The sequence below is a fragment of the Cervus elaphus genome, chromosome 23 (genome assembly GCF_910594005.1).
Source record: "Cervus elaphus chromosome 23, mCerEla1.1, whole genome shotgun sequence".
NCBI lineage: Eukaryota > Metazoa > Chordata > Mammalia > Artiodactyla > Cervidae > Cervus > Cervus elaphus.
Genome location: NC_057837.1, coordinates 37,949,988 through 37,973,568, shown reverse-complemented (window position 1 = coordinate 37,973,568; position 23,581 = coordinate 37,949,988). Strand labels below are relative to the sequence as shown.

Here is a 23,581-nt window from a genome sequence, read left to right as displayed (position 1 = left end):
GTCAGAGCTTGTCATTATGATGGGGATAGTTAGTAAAAATAGGGTAACTAGTGTAAAGGAAGAGAATAGGTTTATTACTTTTATTTGGAGTTGCACCAATTTTTTGGTTCCTAAGATCAACGGATTACTACCATCCTCTAAAAGTTCAAAAAAGCCATGTTGTTATACATGGGAGCATAGAATTAGCAGTTCTTGCATACTTTTTTGGTAAATAAGAAGGTAATAAACTTCTATTATTAGATTCACAATCTAATTTTTTTTTTAAACTACATTTACAGTATAAGGACCCTAAAATAATTTTTGGGTTCAGTGATAATAATAATAGGGGTAAAGTGTGTAATGATATGAGGGCATTCTCTCGTGTAAAGGAGGGTGAAATGTTATTGATATGGTGAGTATATTTACCTCGTTGTGTTGTAATTAGTATATATAGGGAATATAAGGCAGTAATTACTATATTTAGCCCTATTAGAATAATTGTAATATTGGATCGTGAAAAAGTGGATATTCCTACGAATAGCTCTCCGATTAGGTTAATTGTTGGGGGGAGAGCTAGGTTAGTTAAGCTTGCCAAGAGTCATCAGGTGGCTATTAGTGGAAGGAGTGTTTGCAGGCCTCGGGCTTGTTCGACTGTGAATTCTTTGGTAGTTAGAGTTTGCTAGGCAGAAAAGTATAGATGAGATGAGGCCATGAGCAGTTATTAGGGCTGTGGCTCCTATATAGCTTCAAGGTGTTTGGATGAGGATGGCTACGATGACAAGTGCTATGTGACTGACAGAGGAGTATGCAATTAGTGATTTAAGATCTGTTTGGCAAAGACAGATTGAGCTGGTCATAATTATGCCCCATAGGGATAATATAATAAAGGGATATGCTATGAATTCGGTAAATGGATTTAGGAGTATTGTGATTCATCGTATACCATATCCTCCTAGTTTTAGTAGGACTGCTGCAAGGACTATGGAGCCTGCAATGGGGGCTTCTACATGGGCTTTGGGTAGTCAAAGGTGGAGGCTGTACAGTGGTATTTTTACTATAAAGGCCGTTCTACATGCTAGTCATATGAAAACATTTGATCAGGAGTTGGATAAAGGTTGTACTCAGTATTGAAGCATTAGGAAGCTTAGGGATTCGATTGTATTTTGGAGGTAGACTAATGTGACTAGTAGTGGAAGAGAGACTGCTAGTGTGTAAAATAGGAAGTAGAGGCCAGTGTTTAGGCATTCTGTTTGATTCCCCCATCGGGTAATAATAGTGAGCGTTGGGACTAGTGTTGCTTCAAATAAAATATAGAAGAGGACTAGCTCTATGGCGGTGAAGGTCATAATTAGAAATAGTTGTAATAGAATTAGTATGGTAATATATAGTTTTTTTCGGGTTAGACTTTCTTTTGATAAGTGGTGTTGACTAGTTATTAATATTTAAGGAAGAAGCCATATGGTTAGAATTAATAGTGGTGTTGACAGGGAGTCAGAGAAAAATAATAATGAGAAGTTGAGGCTGTTATCGCTAAACTGATTTATAAGGAGAAGGCTTGTGAGGCTAATTAATAGGCTATGAGCTGTAGAATTAATTCAGATTATGCTGCCTTTTGATAATCAGGTCAGGGGTGTAAGTATTACTGTGGGAACAATATATTTTAGCATTGAAATAGGTTAAGATTTTGTACGTAATCAGTACCATATGTATTTGCTACTATTACTAGTAATGATAATCCTAGTGCTGCTTCGCAGGCTGCAAAGACTAGTAAAATAATAGGTATCATGCTTGCTAGGGTGAAATGTGAATTTAAGATTATTAGTGTGGCTATTACGAATAGGGATAGTATCATCCCTTCTAGGCATAGGAGTGATGATATGAGGTGGGATCGGTATATTAACAGTCCTGCAAGGGATACTATAAATGCTATTATAATATTTATATATACTCAAGACACTTGGTAGTTATGAATTTAATCATAATCTAATGAGTCGAAATCATTTATTTTATTTTAAACTAAATACCATACTCGGTTCATTCTAATCCCTTTTGGGTTCACTCATAAGCTAGGCTTGCGGCTAGTAGTAAAATGTTAAGAAGAGGGCTATAGTGAGTATTGTGCCTAGGTTATTTGTTTGTGAGGCTCATGGTAGTGGTAGAAGGAGTGCAATTTCTAGGTCAAAAAGAAGGAATGTGATAGACACTAGAAAAAATTTTATGGAGAAAGGTAGGCGGGCTGATCCCGTGGGGTCAAACCCACATTCGTATGGGCTTGTTTTTTCTGAGTAAAATTTAATTTCCTCATTTAATTGGGGAAGTCAGAATGCAATGATAACAAGTAGTGCGGCTAGTGTGAAGTTGGTCAGGAGGGCTAGTATAAGGTTTATTATTCTTTTTCGGGCTGTACCGAAACTAACTGATTGGAAGTCAGCTGTACTAGTTAATACTAAAAGAATATGAGCCTCATCAATAGATAGATACGTAGAGGAAGAGTCATCCTACGTCTGCGAAATGTCAATATCAGGCAGCAGCTTCGAAGCCGAAATGGTGACTGGAAGTAAAGTGAAATTTTAGTTGGCGGAAAAAGCAGACAATTAAGAAAGTAGACCCAATAATAACATGTAGGCCATGGAAGCCTGTGGCTATGAAGAAGCCACATTTACCATTTCAACTCCATCTGAAATGGTAAAAGGTGCTTCATAGTATTCTGAGGCTTGTAGTAGTGGGAAGTAGACGCCTAGTGCAATAGTAATGAATAGAGCTTGTAGTATATGGTTATGGTTTCCCTCTCTAAGGCTGTGATGGGCTCAGGTAATGGAAACTCCTGAGGCTAGTAAGACGGACATATTAAGTAGTGGGACTTCTAAAGGGTTAAGTGGGTGAATGCCTGTTAGGGGTCAGCAACCGCCTAATTCTGGTGTTGGGGCAAGACTTGAGTGATAGAATGCTCAGAAAAACCCGGTGAAGAATAAGACCTCAGAAATAATGAAGAGGATTATTCCATAACAGAAACCTTTTTGGACAGTTGGGGTGTGGTGTCCTTGGAAAGTACTTTCTCGGATAATATCTCGCCATCATTGATATATTGTAAGTATATTTGTTGTTAGGCCAAGTGTTAATAGGATTGTTGAGTTGAAGTGGAATCATATAATTAAACCAGATGTTATTAGGAGGGCTGATAGGGCTCCTGTGAGAGGTCAGGGACTCGGGTTTACTATGTGGTAGGCATGGGTTTGGCGTGTCATTATGTGTTGTCATGCAGGTATAGGCTGACTAGGAAGGTAAATATGTAGGCTTGAATTATAGCTACTGCAAACTCAAGAATTGTAAGTAGGACTAGAATAATAAATGTGATGAGGGCTGTTGTGGTGCTGATGTTCATTAGTGCAAGTGTGGCCCCTCCAGTCAGGTGAATTAGTAAATGTCCTGCAGTAATATTGGCTGATAGTCGCACAGCTAGGGCAGTTAGTTGAATAAAAAGGCTGATAGTCTCAATAATGACCAGTATTGGAGTCAATGGGGTAGGTGTTCCTTGTGGAAGAAAGTGGGCAAGTGATGCTTTAGTTTTGTTGCGGAAGCCTGTGACTACAGCTCCTGCTCACAAGGGAATGGCCATGCCCAGGTTCACTGATAATTGTGTGGTTGGTGTAAATGAGTGGGGTAATAGACCTAAAAGATTTGTTGATCCAATAAATAAAATTAAAGACATAAGTATTAATGTTCATGTTTGTCCTTTGGCATTGTGAATTCCTGTTATTTGTTTTGATACAAGTTGAAGTACTCATTGTTGGAGGGAAATAAGACAGTTATTCCCCAGTCAATTTGATGTTGGAAATAGTAGGCTAGGGAACATAACGATAAGGGTAGCGAGCGGGAGGCCTAGGATTATTGGGGTAATGAAAGAGGCAAATAGGTTTTCGTTCATTTTGTTTCTCAAGGGGTGTTTTGTTTTTGTGTTTTAGTTAACGTGGGTTCTGGATTAAGATAGAAACTGTGTTTTGAAATTTTTAATTGAAAAATAATAAAGAGAACCAGAAATATTGCTATAATTATTGTAAATCATGTTGATGTATCTAGTTGTGGCATGTCATTAAGGAGAGTATTATGCCCTCAGTCTCTAGCTTAAAAGGCTAGTGCTAATTTAGCTTCTTAACGATTTTATAGTATTGATGCAGATCATTTTTCAAAATATTTTAGTGGGACTAGTTCAAGAACAATGGGCATGAAGCTGTGATTTGATCCACAGATTTCAGAGCATTGTCCGTAATACAGGCCTGGTCAAGTTGACATAAGAGTTGCTTGGTTCAGGCGGCCTGGGATTGCGTCTGTTTTTAGTCCTAAGGAGGGTACGGCTCAGGAGTGTAGTCCATCTTCAGAAGAGACTAATATTCAAATTGTTATATCTGTTGGTAATACAACTTGGTTGTCTACTTCTAATAGTCACAGTTCTCCTGGTTTTAATTCTGATGTTGGAATTATATAGGAATCGAAGCTTAAGTCTTCATAATCTGTGTATTCATAGATTCAATATCACTGATGTCACATAGTTTTTACTGTAAGGGATGGGTTGTTGATTTTGTCTGTTATATATAAAATTCGTAAAGATGGGAGGGCAGTTAGGATTAGGATAATGGCTGGTAAAATAGTTCAGACTGTCTCTACCTCCTGGGAGTCTATTGTATTGGTGTGAGTTAGTTTTGTTGTTAACATTAATGAGATGATGTAGAGTACTAGCGAGCTAATTAGCAAGACAGTTATTAGTGTGTGATCATGAAAGTGTAGTAATTCTTCTATGATAGGTGATGTTGCATCTTGGAAACCTAGTTGTATGGGGTAGGCCATATGAGGTATACGGGGTTTTCACCTGTCACTTAACTTTGACAAAGTTATATAATGTTTTACTAACACCTCATCAATTGAGAAAGACATAGTGGCTATAATGTTGGCTTGAAACCAGGTATAGAGGGTTCGATTCCTTCCTTTCTTATTTTAAGTTGACGTATGTAGGTCCTTCAAATGTATGATAGGTGGAGGGCACCCATTTAGTCACTCTAAGTTTGTTGTTGTCAGGTCTACAGTCAGGACTTCTCGCTTAGATGCAAATGCTTCTCAGATAATAAAGATTATTAGTATAACTGCTGCTAAAGAGATAAATGAGCTTATAGATGAAATGGTATTTCACATTGTATATGCATCTGGGTAATCAGAATAGCGTCGTGGTATACCGGACAACCCTAGGAAGTGTTGTGGGAAGAAGGTTATGTTTACACCTACAAATATAATTACGAAATGGATTTTGGCTCATGTTGTGTTGAGGGTATATCCTGAGAATAGTGGAAATCAGTGAATAAATCCCCCTATTATAGCAAATACAGCCCCCATTGATAAAACATAGTGGAAATGTGCAACTACATAGTATGTGTCGTGGAGAACAATATCGAGAGAAGAGTTGGCTAGAACAATTCCGGTTAAACCTCCCAACTGTAAAAAGGAAAATGAAGCCTAGAGCTCATATTATAGCAGGTGATCATTTAATGTTACCCCCGTGAAGTATTGCTAATCAACTAAAGACTTTTACTCCAGTTGGGATGGCAATAATTATAGTGGCTGATGTAAAGTAGGCTCGCGTGTCAACGTCTATTCCGACTGTAAATATGTGGTGAGCTCATACGATAAATCCTAGGAATCCAATTGATATTATAGCTCAGACCATTCCCACATATCCAAATGGCTCTTTTTTTCCTGAATAATAGGTTACGATGTGAGAGATTATACCCAACCCAGGTAGAATAAGAATATATACTTCAGGGTATCTGAAGAATCAGAATAAGTGTTGATATAGAATAGGGTCCCCGCCTCCTGCTGGGTCAAAGAAAGTTGTATATAAATTTTGGTCTGTTAATAGTATTGTAATCCTGGCTGCTAGGACAGAGAGTGAGAGAAGTAGCCACACGGCAGTGATTAGTACAGATCACACGAACAGAGGGGTTTGGTATTGTGACATTGCAGCGAGTTTTATATTAATAATTGTTGTAATGAAATTAATGGCCCCTAGAATTGAGAAGACACCTGCCAGGTGTAGGGAAAAAATAGGTCCACTGAAGCTCCTGTATGGGCTAGATTGCCAGCTAGAGGGGAATACACGGTTCAGCCTGTTCCTGCTCCGGCTTCAACAATAGATGATGCTAGAAGTAATAAAAAAGAAGGAGGGAGGATTCAGAAACTTATATTATTTATTCGAGGGAATGCTATATCAGGGGCACCAATTATCAGGGGAACTAGTCAATTGCCAAATCCTCCAATTATAATTGGCATTACTATGAAGAAAATTATTACAAACGCATGTGCAGTTACAATTACGTTATAAATTTGATCATCTCCGAGCAGGGTTCCAGGTTGACCCAGTTCAGCACGAATCAGTCGTCTTAGGGCTGTTCCTACTATGCCTGCTCAGGCCCCAAATAGTAAATATAGGGTATCAATGTCTTTGTGATTAGTTGAAAATAATCAGCGGTTGATGAGCATAGGTAAAATGGCTGAGTGAAACATTAGACTGTAAATCTAAAGACAGGGGTTTAATTCCTCTTTTTACCAAGTCCTGTGGTGAAATTACATGTTGAATTGCAAATTCAAAGAAGCAGCTTCAATTCTTTGATTTACCCCCTGACCTTGGCAGCCTGACCCCTCGAGGGGAGAAAAGGTAGAGAGGAAAGCAACCCAACCTCCCAAGTCTCAGTTTTATACCCCCTGCATTTCAACAGCCGCCCCTAAAATGAGTCGGGGGATATTTGAGGACCCCATCAGCTCATGTATGTGAAATTGCTTGGCTAAGTCATCAATTCCCACCCGAACATGGCAGCTCTAGGACCTGGGTTCAGCTCAGAGCATAGCCTGGGAACCCGTGTCAAGTTCACAAACAGGCTGTGAGCAGTGTGCCTCAGACTGAGGCTCCAGTCCAGGGCATGGCACACCCTCCTGGAAGCACAGCCGATTGCAAAGGTTCTGCTGTCGAGTTCTGGGCAGGAAGAGGGTGGGCTCCCCCAAAGCCGGCCCTGACCCAGCCCTCTCCCTGCCCACCAGGAGCCTTCCTGATCCCCTACTTCATCATGCTAATATTCTGCGGGATCCCCCTCTTCTTGGTGGAACTCTCCTTCGGCCAGTTTGCAAGTCAGAGCTGCCTGGGGGTCTGGAGGATCAGCCCCATGTTCAAAGGTGAGGCCCAGATGGGGTACACACACACACGGGCCTCTGGGGGACGTGCTGACTCCCCCATTTGTATAAAGACTGCCAACCCCTATGGAACCCGGGTGTTGACCCCAGGTCCACATCAATGGCCAAGGCCAGGGATACATGCTGGGATCCACTGTTTACTTGGCCTCCACCCTCTCCTCCGACCATGTGCATACACAAAAGCCCTTCGCCCGCTTTCCCACTCAGCCCCCAGTTCGCTCTTGCCAAGGCTTTGACCTGCCCCTTCTGTGGCCCTCCACGAAAGCCTGCCCCTTAGACCCTTCAGAATGAGCTTTCCTTCTTCAGCTAGGTGAGTGAGGCTGCTCCTGCCCCTCCCCTCCCCCAGGTGTGCGCTACGGCAGGATGGGAATATATGGGAATGCACTACGTTGGGAATATATGCATATATTCCCAATATATGCACTATATTGGGAATATATGGGAATATATGGGAATATATGGGAATGCATACATGGGAATGCACTACAGCGTGTTCGTCTGCATCGCCTCCTACTGCAGTAGCCCTTGAAACCCGCCCGACCGCGTGAGCGCGCTGGATGACCCCAACCTCACTGAGAGTCTGCAGCCCCCTGCCCAGCTCGGCAATGTCTCTCAGGCACTCAGCCTGAGCCTCCAGAGGGCAAGCCCCAGCAAGGAGTACTGGAGGTGAGGCCCCCATGGGACCTGGGCTTCTGGGGGTTACCCTGGGAGCCTGTCTTCAGCCCTCCTTCTTCGCCGAAGGGCAGTGGTCTGCAGTCTAGGGAGGGTGCCAGGAATGGAGCAGGGCAGGGGTGTGGGAAGAAATGTAAGGAGCTCACAGCCCACTTCGGGAGAGGCTGTCGCACAGGCTCTGTGAGTTTGTGTGCGTCTTTACACAGCAGCATTGAGGCTCCAGCAGTCAGGCAGGTCAGACGAGGAGGGTCGGGGCAAAGAGGGGTGGCTTCCTAAGCAGAAGAACTCCAGCAGAGGCCCTTAGCTCCAGATGAGCCTGAGGGAAAGCCGTTGTGACGAGGGTAACAGGTGTGTGGGGAACTCACCAGCCCCGTGGTGGCCCACAGGGAGCACGTGACTTCTTGGCGGGCTTATAAGAGGGAAGCGTAGGCCTAGCCCTGCAGAAGCAAAGGAGAGCTGTGGGAGTGTCCTGAGCCCAGAGCTGTCGTCATCAAGCTGTGTTTGGGAAGGGCAGCCTGGCCCCCCTGAGCTCTGCGCTGACAAGAGAACGGAGTCCCGGGGCTGGCCTGAAGGGAGGTTGTTGCTGGGGGTGTTTGGAACATCTTATCTCAGCTGGGTGGGTGTGAGGGCACAGCAGGACCTCCTGGAGGAAATTCCCCACGTCCTGTTGGGGAGCTCATGGGAAGAGGGCTTTGTGGGCTGGTGGGCAGACCTCGTTCTTTCATTCCACAAACATTGATGGCGTCCACTCTGATGGGCCCTGTGTGCTCATGGGGTATGAACGGCCCTGAGTCCATGCCACGAGGAGGTCACAGTCTAGAAGGGAGCTGGGTAGTTAAAGCTCTGTGGGGCAGGGGCCTCAGTGCAGGTATATGCAGGGATGTGGTGAGGGCAAGAGCAGGTGATTGAGGAGGCTTCCCTTGGACTTCCCTCAAGGTCCAGTGTCTAAGCCTCCGAGCTTCCAGTGCCTCCACTGCAGGGGGCACAGGTTCAATCCCTCCTCAGGGAACTAAGATCCCACATGCCAAGCATGACACGGTCCAAAACCAAATCATAAACAAAGCCAAGACTTCCCAGAGGAGGGAGAAAGGAAGTAGAGAAGGATTGGGAGACATGGGCAGATGAGCTGCAGCCAGGAGGTGGCAGACTGGAGCTGGGTGTGGGAGCAGGTAGGACAGACTATTGGGACAGAGGAGGCCAGGACTTGAAAAGGCACAGGGCTTGCCCTGCCGGTCAGAGGGTTCGAGCCTTCTGCATGCTGTGATGGAGAGTCAGGGCTGAGCGGCTGAGATCGCAGTGACACTCGAAGTCCTAGCAGGTCCACGTCCTCTAAGCCGAGGGCCAGCACTCAGAGCCTCAGGGCCCAGTGTCCCTGGGCTGCTGCTGCTGCATATGTGCTCAGTCGTGTCTGACTCTTGGCAACCCCGTGGACTGTATGTAGCCTGCCAGGTGCCTCTGCCCATGGAATTTTCCAGGCAAGAATACTGGCACAGGTTGCCATTTCCTACTCCAGGGGATCTCCCTGACCCAGGGATTGAACCAGTGTTTCCTGCATCTCCTGTACTGGCAGGCAGATTCTTTACCACTGAGCCAATTGGGAAGGCCGTGTGCTGTGCTATAGATGTTTAAAGACGGTTAAGATGTGCTCACCATCCTCAAGACTCTTGGTGGAGACCATTGAGCCGTTGCCTCCCAGTGAGGTTTGGGCAAAATTACCTCTGGGCAGATTCAGCCGGTCAGTCATTGGACGGGTCATTTCCTGAACACCAGGTAGGTCCCGAGAACTGTACTCAGAGTAGGGACAGAGCAGGGAGTAAGAGACTCCGCCCACTGAGGTATTCTGCTACATTTGGGGCAGAACACATGGTGTGGACTGGGCAACTTGATCTGGACTAGGGAGAACCTTCTGGAAGGTTGCAGAAGCCCAAAGCCTGGAGATGCTCCAGAAATGATCAGCCCAGGGGCTGTCTTCCAGGGTGGGAGTATTGCTTGGCAAAGCTCAGGAGATTTTATCCAGTGCAATTAGAGGGGAATTTCCCTCCCAGAAAACTAGCCATGGGTCAGGAGGTCCACAGGATGGCCTGCTGAACTCCACTCTTTGTCTGGGGCTGGGGCCAGGCCTCCCTAAGGAACAGGCAGTCCCAGACAGGACTCCTTCCCTTCAGGATGGCTCCCTGCTGCCCCCTCCTGGAGAGCCTAGGGAAGTGACCTTTGAGAGGGCTGCCCAAGCTGGCTTCAGCAAGATGAGGTGAGCCAGCACCCCCATTTCTGGGCACCTACTCTGTGCTTATTGTTGTTTAGGTGCTCAGTCATGTCCAGCTCTTTGGCAACCCCATGGGCTGTAGCTCTCCAGGCTCGTCTGTCCATGGGATTCTCTAGGCAAGAATCCTAGGGTGGGTTGTCATTTCTTTCTCCAGGGGGTCCTCCCAACCCAGAGATCAAAGCCAAGTCTTCTGCATTGGCAGGTGGATTCTTTACCCCTGAGCCACCAGGGAACTATGTGTTAGGCATAGTATATGATATCAGCCCCATTTTCAGATTCAGAGACTGATTCCCAGCTGTTACGGAACTAGGCCGCTGTGCTGTCAGGATATACATGTGTCAGGATACGCATGCCCTGCTAGCCTGGTGCCTAATGTGAATTAGGCCGATGATACTCCGCAGGCTTTCTGGGTCCACAGGCTCCAGCGACCCTTTGGAAAAATGCACAATCTCATCTGAGCCCCACAGCAACCCTATTAGATAGTGCGTGCCGGTTTTATAAAATGTTCCCATTGTACAAGTGAACAAAGCAAATCAAGAGAAAGATTGACTCCTCTAAAGGGAGAAGAGTTGCCAGGGCAGATTTCTGAGCCCACGTCTGCCTTTTGCCTACCCTTGGCCTCCAGCCTTCCCTGCCCTCACCACGTGTTTACAGCATGACTTAGAGTCCTCTGAGAGCTGATCTGATGCCTGCCAGGCGGGCCCAAAGCTCAGGACCAGCCCTCATCTCCCCAGCAGACACCTGACGCCCGATGGGACTTGGATCCCAGCACCCCGCTCTCAGTGTCTTCCTGCCAGCTCTAGAGCCACACAGACCTCACTCAGATCCTGGCTGTGCTGCATAGCAGCTTGGCCTTGTGAGGTCACCAAACCTCTTTACGCCTCAACTGTTCATCCATTAAGTGGGAGTGGTTACAACATCATTCTTGTTATGATCAAGATGTAGCAGAAATCACTAAGAACAAGGGCGGGTACTCAGTAAGCACAGTGATAGCCACTGCTGGAGATGCAGTGCAATAGATGAGAGTGTCCTATTCTCAAGGCGTTTACCATCTGGTTGGGGACATTAAAAAATAATACAGAATAAGTCCAGAGATGTTATGTGAAAGCCAACTTGTAAATATGTGGGTTCTGAAAGTTTTTCAGTTAGTTGTTTGGTCTCAAAAGCATATGGTCCAAAACCAAAACCAAACACTAAATATGGTGCCATAAAAAGAAAGTTAGAGTTCAGAAGATTAGCCGTCCAAACTCTCTAAACCCTTGTATTGTATGCTGAACTCTTGCCATAAGAAAATAATACAAAGCACTACCAGTTTAACATATGTAACTAGACAAAGGTTTGAGAGAGTCTTTTGAGCAAGGAATGGGTTCTTTTCTTTGAATGCTGGTGCTTAAAGTAAATCACCTCTCAGCTGTAGCAGTAAGAACCGGTGGCTATTCTGGAAGGCAGAGCCTCCCAACACAACTTGAAACTGGGCATCATAACTTCATAACTTTACGATGTGCCCTACCTAAGTAGTGTACCAGTGCGGTCGGGCTTGGGCAGCCCAGAATCTCCAGCCTTCAGCTTTGAGTGACCTTGTCTATTTGCCCCATGGGCCCAAACTATTTTCTTCTGCATGTCCCAGAGGGAAAAAGATTGGAAAGCACAGCCGCAAGGGTCCAGGAGCCACTCCTGGGAGGAGGGTGTGGATCTTATTCATCCCTTTATCTTTGGTTCCCCCATGGACTGATCACCTGGAGAGTTTCTCACCCTGATGCCTGTTGAGTGAACCAACCCAGAGGCAGGAGTTTGGCAGAAGAGGGATGTGTTGGTCGGCGCCCTCTGCAGGTCACAATGTGAAGGGCAGCCTAGGGGAAGATGTGCGGCAGAAGAGGCCTGCTAAGGTGCTTGGGAGTCTGACAGTGGGGTGAGCTGAGCAGACAAACCCGGACCTGGCAACACTGTCCCGTGAGGGAGCAGGCTGACCACCCATCACACGGTGTAAACATGCTTTCATGAGGTTTGAGAACTGAGTTGGAAAAAAAGTAAAAAGAGCTAAGATTATAGGACAGCCTATGAGCTATACTGAGAAGTCTTCACTGAAAGAGGGGAAAGAAAGGAGCCTGTATTTTTCTAAATTTACCTATAGATCATCCTAGGTTGAAGTTAGGATGCCCATTTTCAAGATGAGGAGACTGAGGCTCAATCGTTTGTCTCTTGCTCATCAGTTCTAGCCTGGACAACTCCAACAGCCATGCCAGTCCCCCTCCAGATACTCCCCTTTATACTTCCCAGTCCATTTTCCATGATGTGAATTCATTCACCCATCCAGCAAATGCTGTTGGGCATGCCTCTTGTTCAGATGTGTTCAGAATTTCAAGATGGCAATGGCAGGACGCTAAACCAAGCACAAGGCCCTTCTAAGCACGGGGCCCTGTGTGCCTGCACAGATCTCACATCCATGTGGACGTGTGGAGGTCTGGGGAAAGAGTATGCCAGACAGGGAAGAGCATGTGTAAAGGCCCTGAGGTGGGAGTGTGCCTGGCACATTTCAGGAACAACAAGGAACCCAACGCAGCTGGAGCAGTAAGTAAGAGGGGAAGGAGCAGGAGGAGAGGAGATCTGAGAGATGGCAGTTAGGAGATAGTGGATCGTGAAGGGCTTTGTAGATGCTGTTTGGACTTTGGTTTTTCCATGGCCAGAGATGGGAGCTGCTACAAGGTTGTGAGCCAAGGAGAGGCCCTGAGAGACCTCTTCTAAAAACCCTCCAGGAGCTTCTCATTGCTCTCAGAATAAAATCCAAACTTCTCCATCTTGACTTCACAACTTCTCTTGATCTTGTTCCTTCCTATCTTCATCCTTCTCTATTCCCCTCTCCTTCTTCTCCAGCCTTCCGGAGTTACTGACATGCCCAGGCAGTTCCTGACCCTGTCCTGCTGGGTCATGACCTGACCCTGACCCATGCCCTCAGTCAGGCATGTGCTTTTATTTCTCTTCACCCACTTTCTCCCCATCCTTCAAACTTTGGCTCAAGCGGCTCCTCTTCTAGGAATACTTCCAGTGTGTTCCTCCCCATGGGGTTAGGATGCTCCTGGCAGTGCCCACAATACCTGATTTAAGTCAACATGCCTAGCATCTAGCAAGGGCTTGGCACATCAATGTCCAGTAGATTGAAGAAACACAGCTGGCATGGCATAGGGCTCCAGAGAGAGTCATGCACACTCAGGAGAGGACTTCAGGTTCAAGTCTAGGCTTGTGTGCTCCAGTGTGCATGCTAAGTCGCTTTAGTCATGTCCAATTCTTGTGACCCCATGGACTATAGGCCTGCATGCTCCTCTGTCCATGGGATTCTCCAGGCAAGAACAGTGAAATGGGTTGCCATTTCCTCCTCTAGGGGATCTTCCCAACCCAGAGATCAGAGCCATGTCTCGTACGTCTCCTGCATTGACAGGCGGCTTCCTTACCACGAGTGCCGCCTGGGAAGCTTCCGTCTTTCCTCAGTACTCCACTGCCTGCCTCTCTCCATCTGAGTTGGAGGACTGGTGTGGGTGAAAAGGTCACAGAAGGCTTCCTGGAGGAGGTGATGCCAGATGGGGTGCGTCGTCTGGAGGAGAGGGCCTTCCTAAAGGAAAGGCCTGGGCAGGGTCTGAGCGGGGACAGGGAGACCTCCACACCTCAGGGGCTGAGGAAGCTAGCCCAGGCCTGGGGTGTGGCCTGCAGGCACTCTCGAGGATCCTGGGAGAGGCCACAGGCAGAGAGGCCTGGGCAGGCTGGGGCTGGGGCCTCGCCAAGGCTCCCATTGCAGAGAAGCCAGCTGCTGGGACTCCGTGAGAAAGGAGGGAGCTGCCAGGCTGGGCCCTGGGCCTTGGGGATGTGTTGCTGGACGGTGCGGCTGGCCCTCAGTGACAGCGTGTCCCCTTCTAGGCTCTACGTGCTGAAGCTGTCGGATGGCGTTGGAAACTTCGGGGAGGTGCAGGTGCACCTCCTCAGCTGCCTGCTTGTCTCCTGGGTGGTCGTCTTCCTCTGCCTCACGCCAGGGGTCAGGTCTTCAGGGAAAGTGAGTCCCCTCCCTCCAGGATCTGTGCCCACCCAGAAATCTGCCTCCCGTGCCTGGGTTTTGTGTGTGGAGGGGTGGGTGGGGGCATGATGAAAGCATGTAGGCGGGAAAGAGGGACCAGAGGACCCGTGGTGGTTGAGGGGGCAGGTTGGGGGGTGGAGTGGGAAGAGCCCAAGGAGTCCAGTGGGGCCCCTCTCACCCCCAGGTGGCGTACTTTACGGCCACATTCCGCTACGTGGTGCTGACCATCCTGTTCGTCCGTGGCGTGACCCTGGAAGGAGCCTCCAAGGGCATCAAGTATTACCTGACCCCACAGTGGGACAAGATCCTGGAGGCCAAGGTGGGCTGTGGGTGGAAGGTGACCTGGAGGGACGGGGAGGGGCAGAGAGGCGCCAGCCTCTGAGCGCAGCTCCTCCTGCAGGTATGAGGGGACGCCGCCTCCCAGATCTTCTTCTCACTGGGCTGCGCGTGGGGCATCTCATCACCATGGCTTCCTACAACAAGTTCTACAACAACTGTTACCGCTGAGCGTCTCTCCGCCAGCGCTGGGGCTGCCCTCTGTTCTGCCCTCTCTGCAGCCTGACCCTGCTTCCCCCAGACCCAGCAGATCCAGTGAGGCCTTCTGGCCTGCCAGCACCCTCCCTTCCACTCACCGCCTTGAGATCCTGGCAGTGCCGGGTCTGGTTCCAGTCACTGCAGAACAGAGAGCACTTAGGCAGAAGAGAGATGGGGTGACAATAGTGATGCCCTAGGGGTCTGTAAGGACTCAAGAGCCTCACGCCCACTTAAAGAGGCCCAGAACAGACCAGAGAGGAGATTGGGGGTACTTTTGTTCCTAGAAGTTTCCCTGTCTCAAGTCTGCTGACCCAAATTGGGCAGGAGGAACTAAGCTGCGTGTCCTGACCACGTGTTTGCCTCCCCATTAGAGACAGTGTCATCATCAGCGTCACTAACTGTGCCACCAGCGTCTATGCCGGCTTTGTCATCTTCTCCATCCTGGGCTTCATGGTCAATCACCTGGGTGAGGACGTGTCCCACGTGGCAGACCAGGGCCCGGGCCTGACACTCATGGCATACCCAGAGGCCCTCACACTGCTGCCCGTTGCCCCACTCTGGTCCTTGCTGTTCTTCTTCACGCTCATCTTGATGGGGCTGGGCACTCAGGTACGACATGCGGGACCCGGGCCTGTGGCTTAGGGCAGGAGGAGGCGGGGCCAAGGGTAGGCCCCTGCTCTGATGGCCGTATCCTGCAGTTTGGCCTCCTAGAGACGCTGGTCACAGCCATTGTGGATGAGGTAGGGACTGAGTGGATCCTGGAGAGAAAGATGTATGTGACCTTGGCCGTGGCTGTGGCTGGCTTCCTCCTGCGAATCCCCCTCACCAGCCAGGTAAGAACCAAGGGAAAGGCTGGGCCGGAGTTGCCAGGGTGTGGGGTGGGGGGAAGACAGCAGAGAGAAGGGGACCGTAGCCTCAGGCACACCCAACTCAGCTGCCCACTGGCCCGCAGGCAGGCAGGTACTGGCTGCTGCTGATGGACGACTATGCGGCCAGCTACTCCTCAGCCGTCGTCGCCTGTGTCCTGTTGTGTGTCCATCATGTACATTTCTGGTAAGTGCCCAAGCTTCCACGGCCTCCCGTGTCCCAGCCCCTGGCCTGCTCAAGCTGTTCTGTGGTCTGCTGACCTCCATCTCTCCAGGGCACCAGATCTACTTCGAGGACATCCAGATGATGCTGGGGTCCCCACCGCCCCGCTTCTTCCAGATCTGCTGGCACTTCATCTCACCAACTATCATCTTTGTAAGTTCCTCGCTGGTCCCTCCTCTGCTGCCCCCATGGAAAGCATCCTTCTCTTGAGAACCAGCCAAGGAAGAGCACGAGCCCAGCCATTAGCCCAGAGCTCCCCATGGGGGCTCCGCACCTACAGCTCTGGTCACTGGAAGTCTGAGCGTAGCTGTATAGAGTCAGACAGGTGTGGAGACTCAGAATCACCCAAGCCCTGGCTTTGGGTTAGGAAGGGAGCACAGGGCCCTGTATTTGATGGAAGACAGTGCCTAGCTTTAGAAGAGGAAAATAGACTGGCAGCAGCTGAGAGCCGGCCCTCCCTCCCTGGTATTTCCACCTGGCGTGCTCACAGAGGAGCCTCGGGAATCATAGCTGACCTTGGCGTTGGCCTCTGACAGCTTCACTGAGCTAGTGTCGCCAGTCCCTCGTGGCCGAGGTGCTTGGAGTGCTCAGGGTGTGTGGTGTGAATGCGTGTTCCAGAAGCAGGCTGTGCAAGTCAGGTATCAGTGCAGGATCCGGGACACCCTCCTGAGCCACCCTGGAATAGGCTGGCTTGGGAGAGGAGTTCTGGGTTTCCACCAGTATTCAACGCCTGGAAGGGCAGACCCCCCAGCAGGGAGTGGAAGTGGTGGAGGGAAAGCCCACCATGACCAGGAACAATACACTAAGTCTCATGATACAGCTCTCCATGGTTTCATTATTATCCCCACTTTACAGATGAGGAAACTGAGGCCCTGAAATGTTAAGTAATTGACCCGAGGTTATATAGCTTCTAAGAGTCAGAGCCCTCATGCGAAGCAATTGGTCTGATCTGGAGCGTGTGTGCTGGGCCCATGCTGCACTAGAAACAAGTTTAGGAGTAGGAGTGGTCTGTGGACTACAAACCTTCTGATTTTGTTTGTTTATGATCAGGGTGAGAAGGCGGGGGCTGGGGTGAGGGGTGGGGGTGGGGCAGGGATTTGCTAGTGTAATGGTCCCACCACAGAGAAGAGGCAGGGCTGTCTCTGAGTGACAGAGGGGTCAGCCCGATGGTCAGGGCAGTGTCTGGCATCGTGCCCCCGGTCGTGCCAGTTCCTCTGTGCCACAGAGAGGTCAGCACCGGATTTCCACATTGGCTCATGTTTCTGGAAGAGAAAAAAAAAAAGACCCCTGAGGGCTGAGGCCTCCATCGCATGGGGTGTGGGATCTTCCCAAGCCTGGCAGAGGCACCAGCTCTGGCCACTGGCCCAGCTTGGAAACAGGAGCAGAGGAAGTGTCTTGTAAGAGGTGGGAGGTGGGGGAGGGCAAATGCCACAGCCAAGGGCTGTGCCCTCGGGGGTTGTGGCTTTGGCCCAGGACCTGCCATGGGGGAGCTCATCCTCCAGGGCTCCCAAAAAGCTGCCGCCCTGTGGGGAGACCCAGGGCGCCGCCCAGGCAGGGCAGGAGGCAGCAGGCAGCCCGGCCCGGTGTCTGCAGGAAACTCAGGCAACGCCCGCAGCATCCTCTCTGTGTTCGGAAAGCCAGGCTGGATTCACCTTTGGGTGGGGATGCCAGGCTCTGTGGACCGCGTGCTTCTGGGCTGTTAGTTTTCTTTGGGAGCCTTTACTTCATAGAGCTGAAAAGGTTTTTTTTTTTTTTTTTTTACAAAGTCCGTCAGCTCAAATAAAGAATTTGTCCACACGTTAGATCAGGCCTAGTTCCATTCAGAAAACGAGTTATAAACTCAGCTCTAAGTGCAGCATCCCCCGGATGCAGGTCTTGACTTCTCGAATTTAGTCACTAAAAAGGCTGGAGGGGCCTGAGCTCCAGGACATGGCTGAAGGCTTGGGAGGTGTATGCTGAGGCCTCCTGGCAAGCAGCACACATTGTCCCAGGCCCTCCAAGTGGCCCATGAACCATCTGCCCATCTTTCTGCTTCCTGTCGTATTTTTGTTGCTGCAACCCTAGGCTTTATCTCTGCTGTCCCTCGGCTCTTTCCAAAGTGGTTCTGAGAGTACTCCCAGCCTGACATGGCTTCTAGGCTTCAGAGCCTCCCCCGGCTGTCCATTGCTGTCTCTGCAGCCATAGTCTGGCAGGACTTCTCCCTTTCCTTTCCCCCATTGCTCCCACCTCCCTGCATAAGTCAGTTCAGATCAGCACATGAGATTGTGCCAGGCGCCTTGCTAGGCACTGGAGACCTAGAGCTGATGCAATCCCAGGAGCTCCCAGGTCTGGAGGAAACATTCAAAAATTGCCTCAGTTCAGTTCAGTCGCTCAGTTGTGTCTGACTCTTTGTGACCCCATGAACCGCAGCACGCCAGGCCTCCCTGTCCATCACTAACTCCCGGAGTTTACCCAAACTCATGTCCATTGAGTCGGTGATGCCGTCCAACCATCTCATCCTCTGTTGTCCCCTTCTCCTGTCCTCAATCTTTCCCAGTATCAGGGTCTTTTCAAAGGAATCAGCTCTTCGCATCAGGTGGCCAAAATATAGGAGTTTCAGCTTCAGCATCAGTCCTTCCAATGAACACCCAGGACTGATCTCCTTTAGGATGGACTGGTTGGATCTCCTTGCAGTCCAAGGGACTCTCAAAAGTCTTCTCCAACACCACAGTTCAAAAAATGCTTAGTAGATGGAAAATGCCATTGAAGCCTTAAAGGCCACAGATTCGGCCTTACTTCAGCAGGCAGTGGGGGTCACTGTAAGTCTTTGAGTAGAACTGACTTTCAAGGGCCCCGGCAGCTGAAGAGTTTCTTGCCTGCTTCAGGATTATCTGAAAGCCAGACCCCTCCCCTTCCACAGTGCCCACCTGCCCATCATACCCTGGACCCCTGGTGCCATCAGCTTCTTCCGCTATGCAAACATTGATGTCACCCCTGCCTCCCTGAAATGCTTCTTTCTAGTCTGGGAAACGAGAGGGAGGGGAGCAGTGCTGATAGGAGGCCTAAGGCCTGGGTGGGGCTGGGCAGGACTCATGCTCACTCCCAACCCCCACTCTTTGCAGTTTATTCTCATCTTCCTGGTGGTCCAGTACCAGCCGATCACCTACAACCAATACAGATATCCAAGCGAGGCTGAGGCCATTGGCTTCCTTATGGCTCTGTTCTCTGTTATCTGCACTCCATTCTACGCCCTGTTCCACTTGCACAGAACAGATGGGGACACCCTCCTCCAGGTGAGGGGTGGGGACAGGGGCAGCCAGGTGAATCAGAAGGGGGTGGATGGCTGGATGCTGCTCCAGGGCTCCCTTCTGATGCACTCTGCCTGCCTGTCCCTCCCCCATGCCTACCTCTCCTGCAGCGCTTGAAAAACTCAACCAGGCCAAGCAGAGAATAGGGTCCTGTCCTCCTGGAGCACCGAACAGGGCGCTACGCCCCCACCATTCCACCCTCCCCCGAAGATGGGCTTGAGCTCCAGCAGCTGCACCGGGACAAGGCCCAGATTCCCATGGAGGGCAGTAATGACTCCAGCCGTCTGCAGGACTCCCGGATGTGAGCACGCTGCTGGGGGGAGTGCCCCACCCCACCCTGTGCTCCCAACACAGAGACTGGGGAGACAGTGGATAGGTGTCACCGCCTGCGCCCACCATGCCCTGGCCGGGGGTGGCCCCTGTCTCCTTGGCCACCACTGCTAGCATGGTCATTGTTCACGTGCCACAGTGCCCCTGCCCGCGTGCCCCAACCAGTCTCTGGAGCCAAACTCCTCCCCCCAAGCCCCACAGTGTCCGTCCTCCGTGCCCCTCTGTGCAGTGACAGCCCCGGAAGAGCCGCCTCTAATCCTCTGTAGCAGTGACGGTGCGCTGCCCACGCCCAGCCGTCTGCGTTCCACTAGGCTTTTGAAGTTCATAGGTTTTAATGAAATTTCTATTCTTGTTTCTGAGCTGCTGCTGTGCTTTGTCTGGGTCCTCCAGGGGGATATGAGGCAGGGCTGGGACAAGACCTCCTCCTGCCAGGCCTGTGGGGGGATGCCTGGGAGGAGAAAGGCCTAGAGACTGCGACAGTCAGGACCGGACACTGAGGACCTGGTGAGAAGGTAGGGTGGGGGCCACACAGACAGACAGGCAGACAGCAGTGGAATCCTGGGGAGGGCTCATCCTAGACTAGATCAGAAGGGGGCTGGACCCTGCGGCTGAAAGAGAGCAGGAGCAGACAGGACGCGTTCCAGCCGAAGCTGAAGCCTCCTTCCTGAGCAGCCCTTCAGGGTGGGGCCTGGGGCGCTGCACTGGGTATCAGGGTAGAAGCTGGCCTTTTCCCGGGGAGGCACTGAATCTTCCGTCCCCAGCGGCAGATGGGGGCCAGGCCGCGAGGTTTGGGGCAGTGCTGCAGAGGGCGAGTGGGCAGGCAGCACTGGAGAAGCCTGGCTCAAACTCCAGCAGCCCCGTGGAGGCAAGGCAGGAGTCCGGTGCCCTGGCTGGAGGACCCCAAGGGCTGTGACCTGAATGGGAGGGAGTAGCTGTGAGGGGGCCGTGGCCTGCCCCGCAGCCTCTCCCATCCAGCTTTCTGTCTGCTCTGGGTTACCTGTGGCTGGGGGAGACACAGGAAGGCCTCAGGGGTGCCTGCGGCTCCTGTTGCATGGCTGCCTTCTATTCCTTGAGCTCTGGAGGAGAGGTTCTGCCTGAGACACAGCACCCAGTCTTCCAGGGTGTGTTACAACAGCAAGGTGGGACGGGGTGGCGGGAAGTGGGGGGAGCGGAGCGCTGGGTGCTCTGGGGCCTGCCTGGTCCTCACCTACCAGGGTGGGCTCTAGGCTTGCCTCAGAGGGCTGAGGGGCCCCTGAAGACTCGTCTCCAGGCAGCGCTGCAGGGAGAGCTGGCTCAGTGCTTGGCTTTAAAACGAGCGGGGCAGGACTGGGCAGGGTGCCCAGGCCAGGATCCCCACGGTGGGGCGGTGGGGCGCAGGAACTAGCCCGTGCAGTCTCTTCCTCCTAACCACCTGGGGGCACTCCTGAGAGGAACACCAGCCTCTCCCTGAAAAGCTGAGCTTGGCAAGGGGGTGGCAGGCCTGAACCCAGACTTGGGGAAGAGAAGGTGGCAAAAGACCTAGGCCGACCCAGCAATTGATCTGAAAGTGCTGACCTCGGACTTAGGGACTCAACTGGGATATGGGTTCATGCACTTAAGGATCACACACATAAGTATGCACACAGGAAAAACGGACCCAGGGTTCACACAGCCTCTGCAAGCACAGACACACGTGTGTGTGAATCTCACGCCCTGGGTGAGACACAGGGGTGTCTACGCTCGGCAGAAGGGCTGGGGGTGGGTCGGCCCAGGATTGTAGCTCACCTGCAGGATGGGAGTCTCCCTCTCTAGTGCACGGCACTCTTCCTCATGGAGGGTCTTGGGACATGGACAGGGCAACAGCGGAAGCAGCGCTGCAGGCCCGGGTCTCAGCAGAGCCCTCCATGTGGTCCCAGCCTCTGGCCACCCCAGGAACCTCCTATCCCAGTCCACCTCTCCCTCTGCTGCCCTCATGCTGTTACAGCACAACCTGGCAGCCCTGCCAGCCTCTTCCTGGGCAGGGTGTGTCCTCTCTTCTTGCCTGCCTCCCAGTGCCCACCCTGAGGAGCAGCATTCTCTCTTCTACACGATAGGACTAGACTTGCGGGTTCTCCTGCCTCCATTCTCTCCCGCATCACAGCCCTGCCCCTACTTTAAAAACTCTTCTGTGTGTCTCCCCACCTCCTAGGATAAAAGTCCTCAGGCCAAGGCCCGTGTCAGCATCTGTACTTGACTGATTCCTGGCAGCATCCTCATCGGCATCCTGCCCTTTCCACCTCTCAGCCCCACTCTCCTGGGTCTCCCAGCCAGGTGTGTTCCCTCCCTTCTCCTCCCAGTAGTCCCAGTACATCAGGGTCCATCTGCAGTCCCACCCTCCCTGTCTCCACCCTCACTGCACACACTCGGGGGCCTCACCACAGGTGTCCAGCAGCCTGGTGAATGTGGGACACGTTCAGCTGGTCCTTGATCACTCTGAGGTCCCGGTGACAGCTGCTGGCAAATGAAGTCAACCTCACTCTCTCATGCTGCTTCACCCCAGGGCTTCAGGACACAAAAGCCATTTCTCGTAGACAAATTTGTGTTTTCTCTCAAAGGCAATACAAGATGGTACTAAATGGAGGAGATCTAGAGCCTGGGATTGCACACGGGTTCTGCTACCCTTTATTGTGTGTGAGTCTGGGAAAGTCAATCATCCTTTTTGAGCTTTAGTATCCTCATCTGCAAAATGGGGACATCACTCCCTTCCTAAGGATGTGTGAGACACAAATTGCTACCATTCACCGACGAACACGCTGCTGCTCGTTTATCTCATTCAGTCCCTAGCCCTCTCTAACACAGTCCTCGCAGTCTGGCTATCCCAGCCTGAGAGACAACCGGCCACTGGATGAAGTCTTTCCTTCCACTCATATCTGCACGTAGTTCTCCCTGTTCCTACAAAGTGCTTCTCTTTCTGTCTGTCTGGAAGCCTGTTCCTCGTACTCTAAAACCCAGCTCGAACCAAGCTCCCAGGATTGACAATGTGTTTCCTGGGCCTCTGAGCCCTCATGGGCTGACCTGTACCACAGGTGGCTGTAGAAGTGTCAGTCCCACACCAGGAACTCCTCCATGCCCTCAGGTGGGACCTACCAGCCAGCTGGGGTCCTTTGCCCAGCAAGGCAGATCCCTCCTCTCCTACTACTGTATCTGGGTTCACCAGCTCTCATCTGGAACATCTGTTCTGGCAAATCACGCCTGGGCTCCTCCAAGGCAAAGTGCAGGACCCTTGGGGCTATGCTGAACACAAGTGTGGGTCTGGTCCCTGCAGGAGATGCATAAAGGCGATTCGGGGGCTCCTTCCAGGGAACCACAGGAAAGGCGACCCTGGCCCCTTGTCAGTTGGCAGGCTAGCCCATCTGAGTTCTGGAGACAGGGCCCACACCCAGGTTTGGAGCTCCAACCTGCCCTCACAGATGGCCTTCCGGTGGAGACCTTGAAGCAGCTGCAGCAGTTCCTGGCGCACAAGATCTCTTAGGAGGGGCTGTGGTGCCAGAAGGGAGCAGAGGAAAGAGGTGGGGCGCGATCCGGAGGCTTGGACAGATCGAGCCTCTTGGAGCAATGATGCTAACATCACTACCTGAAAGGAGAGCTGGGACACCTCGGCCACTGCGGAGGGAAGTGAAGGGAGGCAGCGAAGCTGGGGGAATGAGGCGAAGGGCAGTTCAATTGGAGAGGGTCGGGCAGACAGTGAGATCCTCCAAGAGCTCGAGAGTTACAGGGACCCGTCGAAGGTGAGAAAATCATCCGAGTCGTGGGACAGGTTTGCCGTGGGGCCCACTTTCCTACGCCCCACCTCTGCCCGTAGCTCCAGGCTCAGATCCACTGTCGTCTCCCCTAGAATCCTCCTCTCTTCGGGCCGCTCCAGGAGCGGAACGTGCTCTTCCACCAGTTCCCACAGCGACTGCGAGTCCCCAGGCATGGCCCGCCCGCGCCGCTGCGCCCCCAGAGGTGCGGTCGCACCCTTGGACCTGTGCGACCACAGCTCGGAGCGCTGGGTTACTGGTATACTGCTAGTCAGTCGCCCAGGGCCGGGCACACCCACTCACGCCTCGCCCGCGTCCGGGTCTCACAGGCCACGCCCCCAGCCCGTCACTCGGACCGGCCTCACCCAAACCTCATTCC

General features: G+C 51.2%; 1 protein-coding gene and 1 pseudogene across 1 annotated transcript; one reads left to right on the top strand and one right to left on the bottom strand.

Annotated features, from left to right (window-relative positions):
- The first annotated feature begins 6,941 nt into the window (after nt 1-6,941).
- Nucleotides 6,942-19,797, top strand: LOC122681072 (annotated as a pseudogene).
- LOC122681071 (coiled-coil domain-containing protein 24-like) lies at nt 19,697-23,480 on the bottom strand. The gene is made up of 6 exons (XM_043882794.1): nt 23,253-23,480; nt 22,831-23,036; nt 22,610-22,696; nt 21,839-21,916; nt 20,442-20,447; nt 19,697-19,892 (listed from the first exon to the last, which is right to left on the bottom strand). The coding sequence occupies exons 1-6, from the start codon at nt 23,376-23,378 to the stop codon at nt 19,697-19,699; spliced, it is 699 nt and encodes a 232-aa protein (XP_043738729.1). The 5' UTR covers nt 23,379-23,480.
- Between the last annotated feature and the right edge of the window lie 101 nt (nt 23,481-23,581).

Excerpts from the sequence above, each read along its gene's own strand:
- LOC122681071 (XM_043882794.1), bottom strand. The coding sequence starts at position 23,378 with ATGCCTGGGGACTCGCAGTCGCTGTGGGAACTGGTGGAAGAGCACGTT. Across the intron at positions 23,037-23,252 it reads GCCTGGAGCTACGGGCAGAG|GTAGTGATGTTAGCATCATT; the intron begins GTGGGGCGTAGG and ends CTCTCCTTTCAG. Across the intron at positions 22,697-22,830 it reads CAAACCTGGGTGTGGGCCCT|CATAGCCCCAAGGGTCCTGC; the intron begins GTCTCCAGAACT and ends ACTTGTGTTCAG.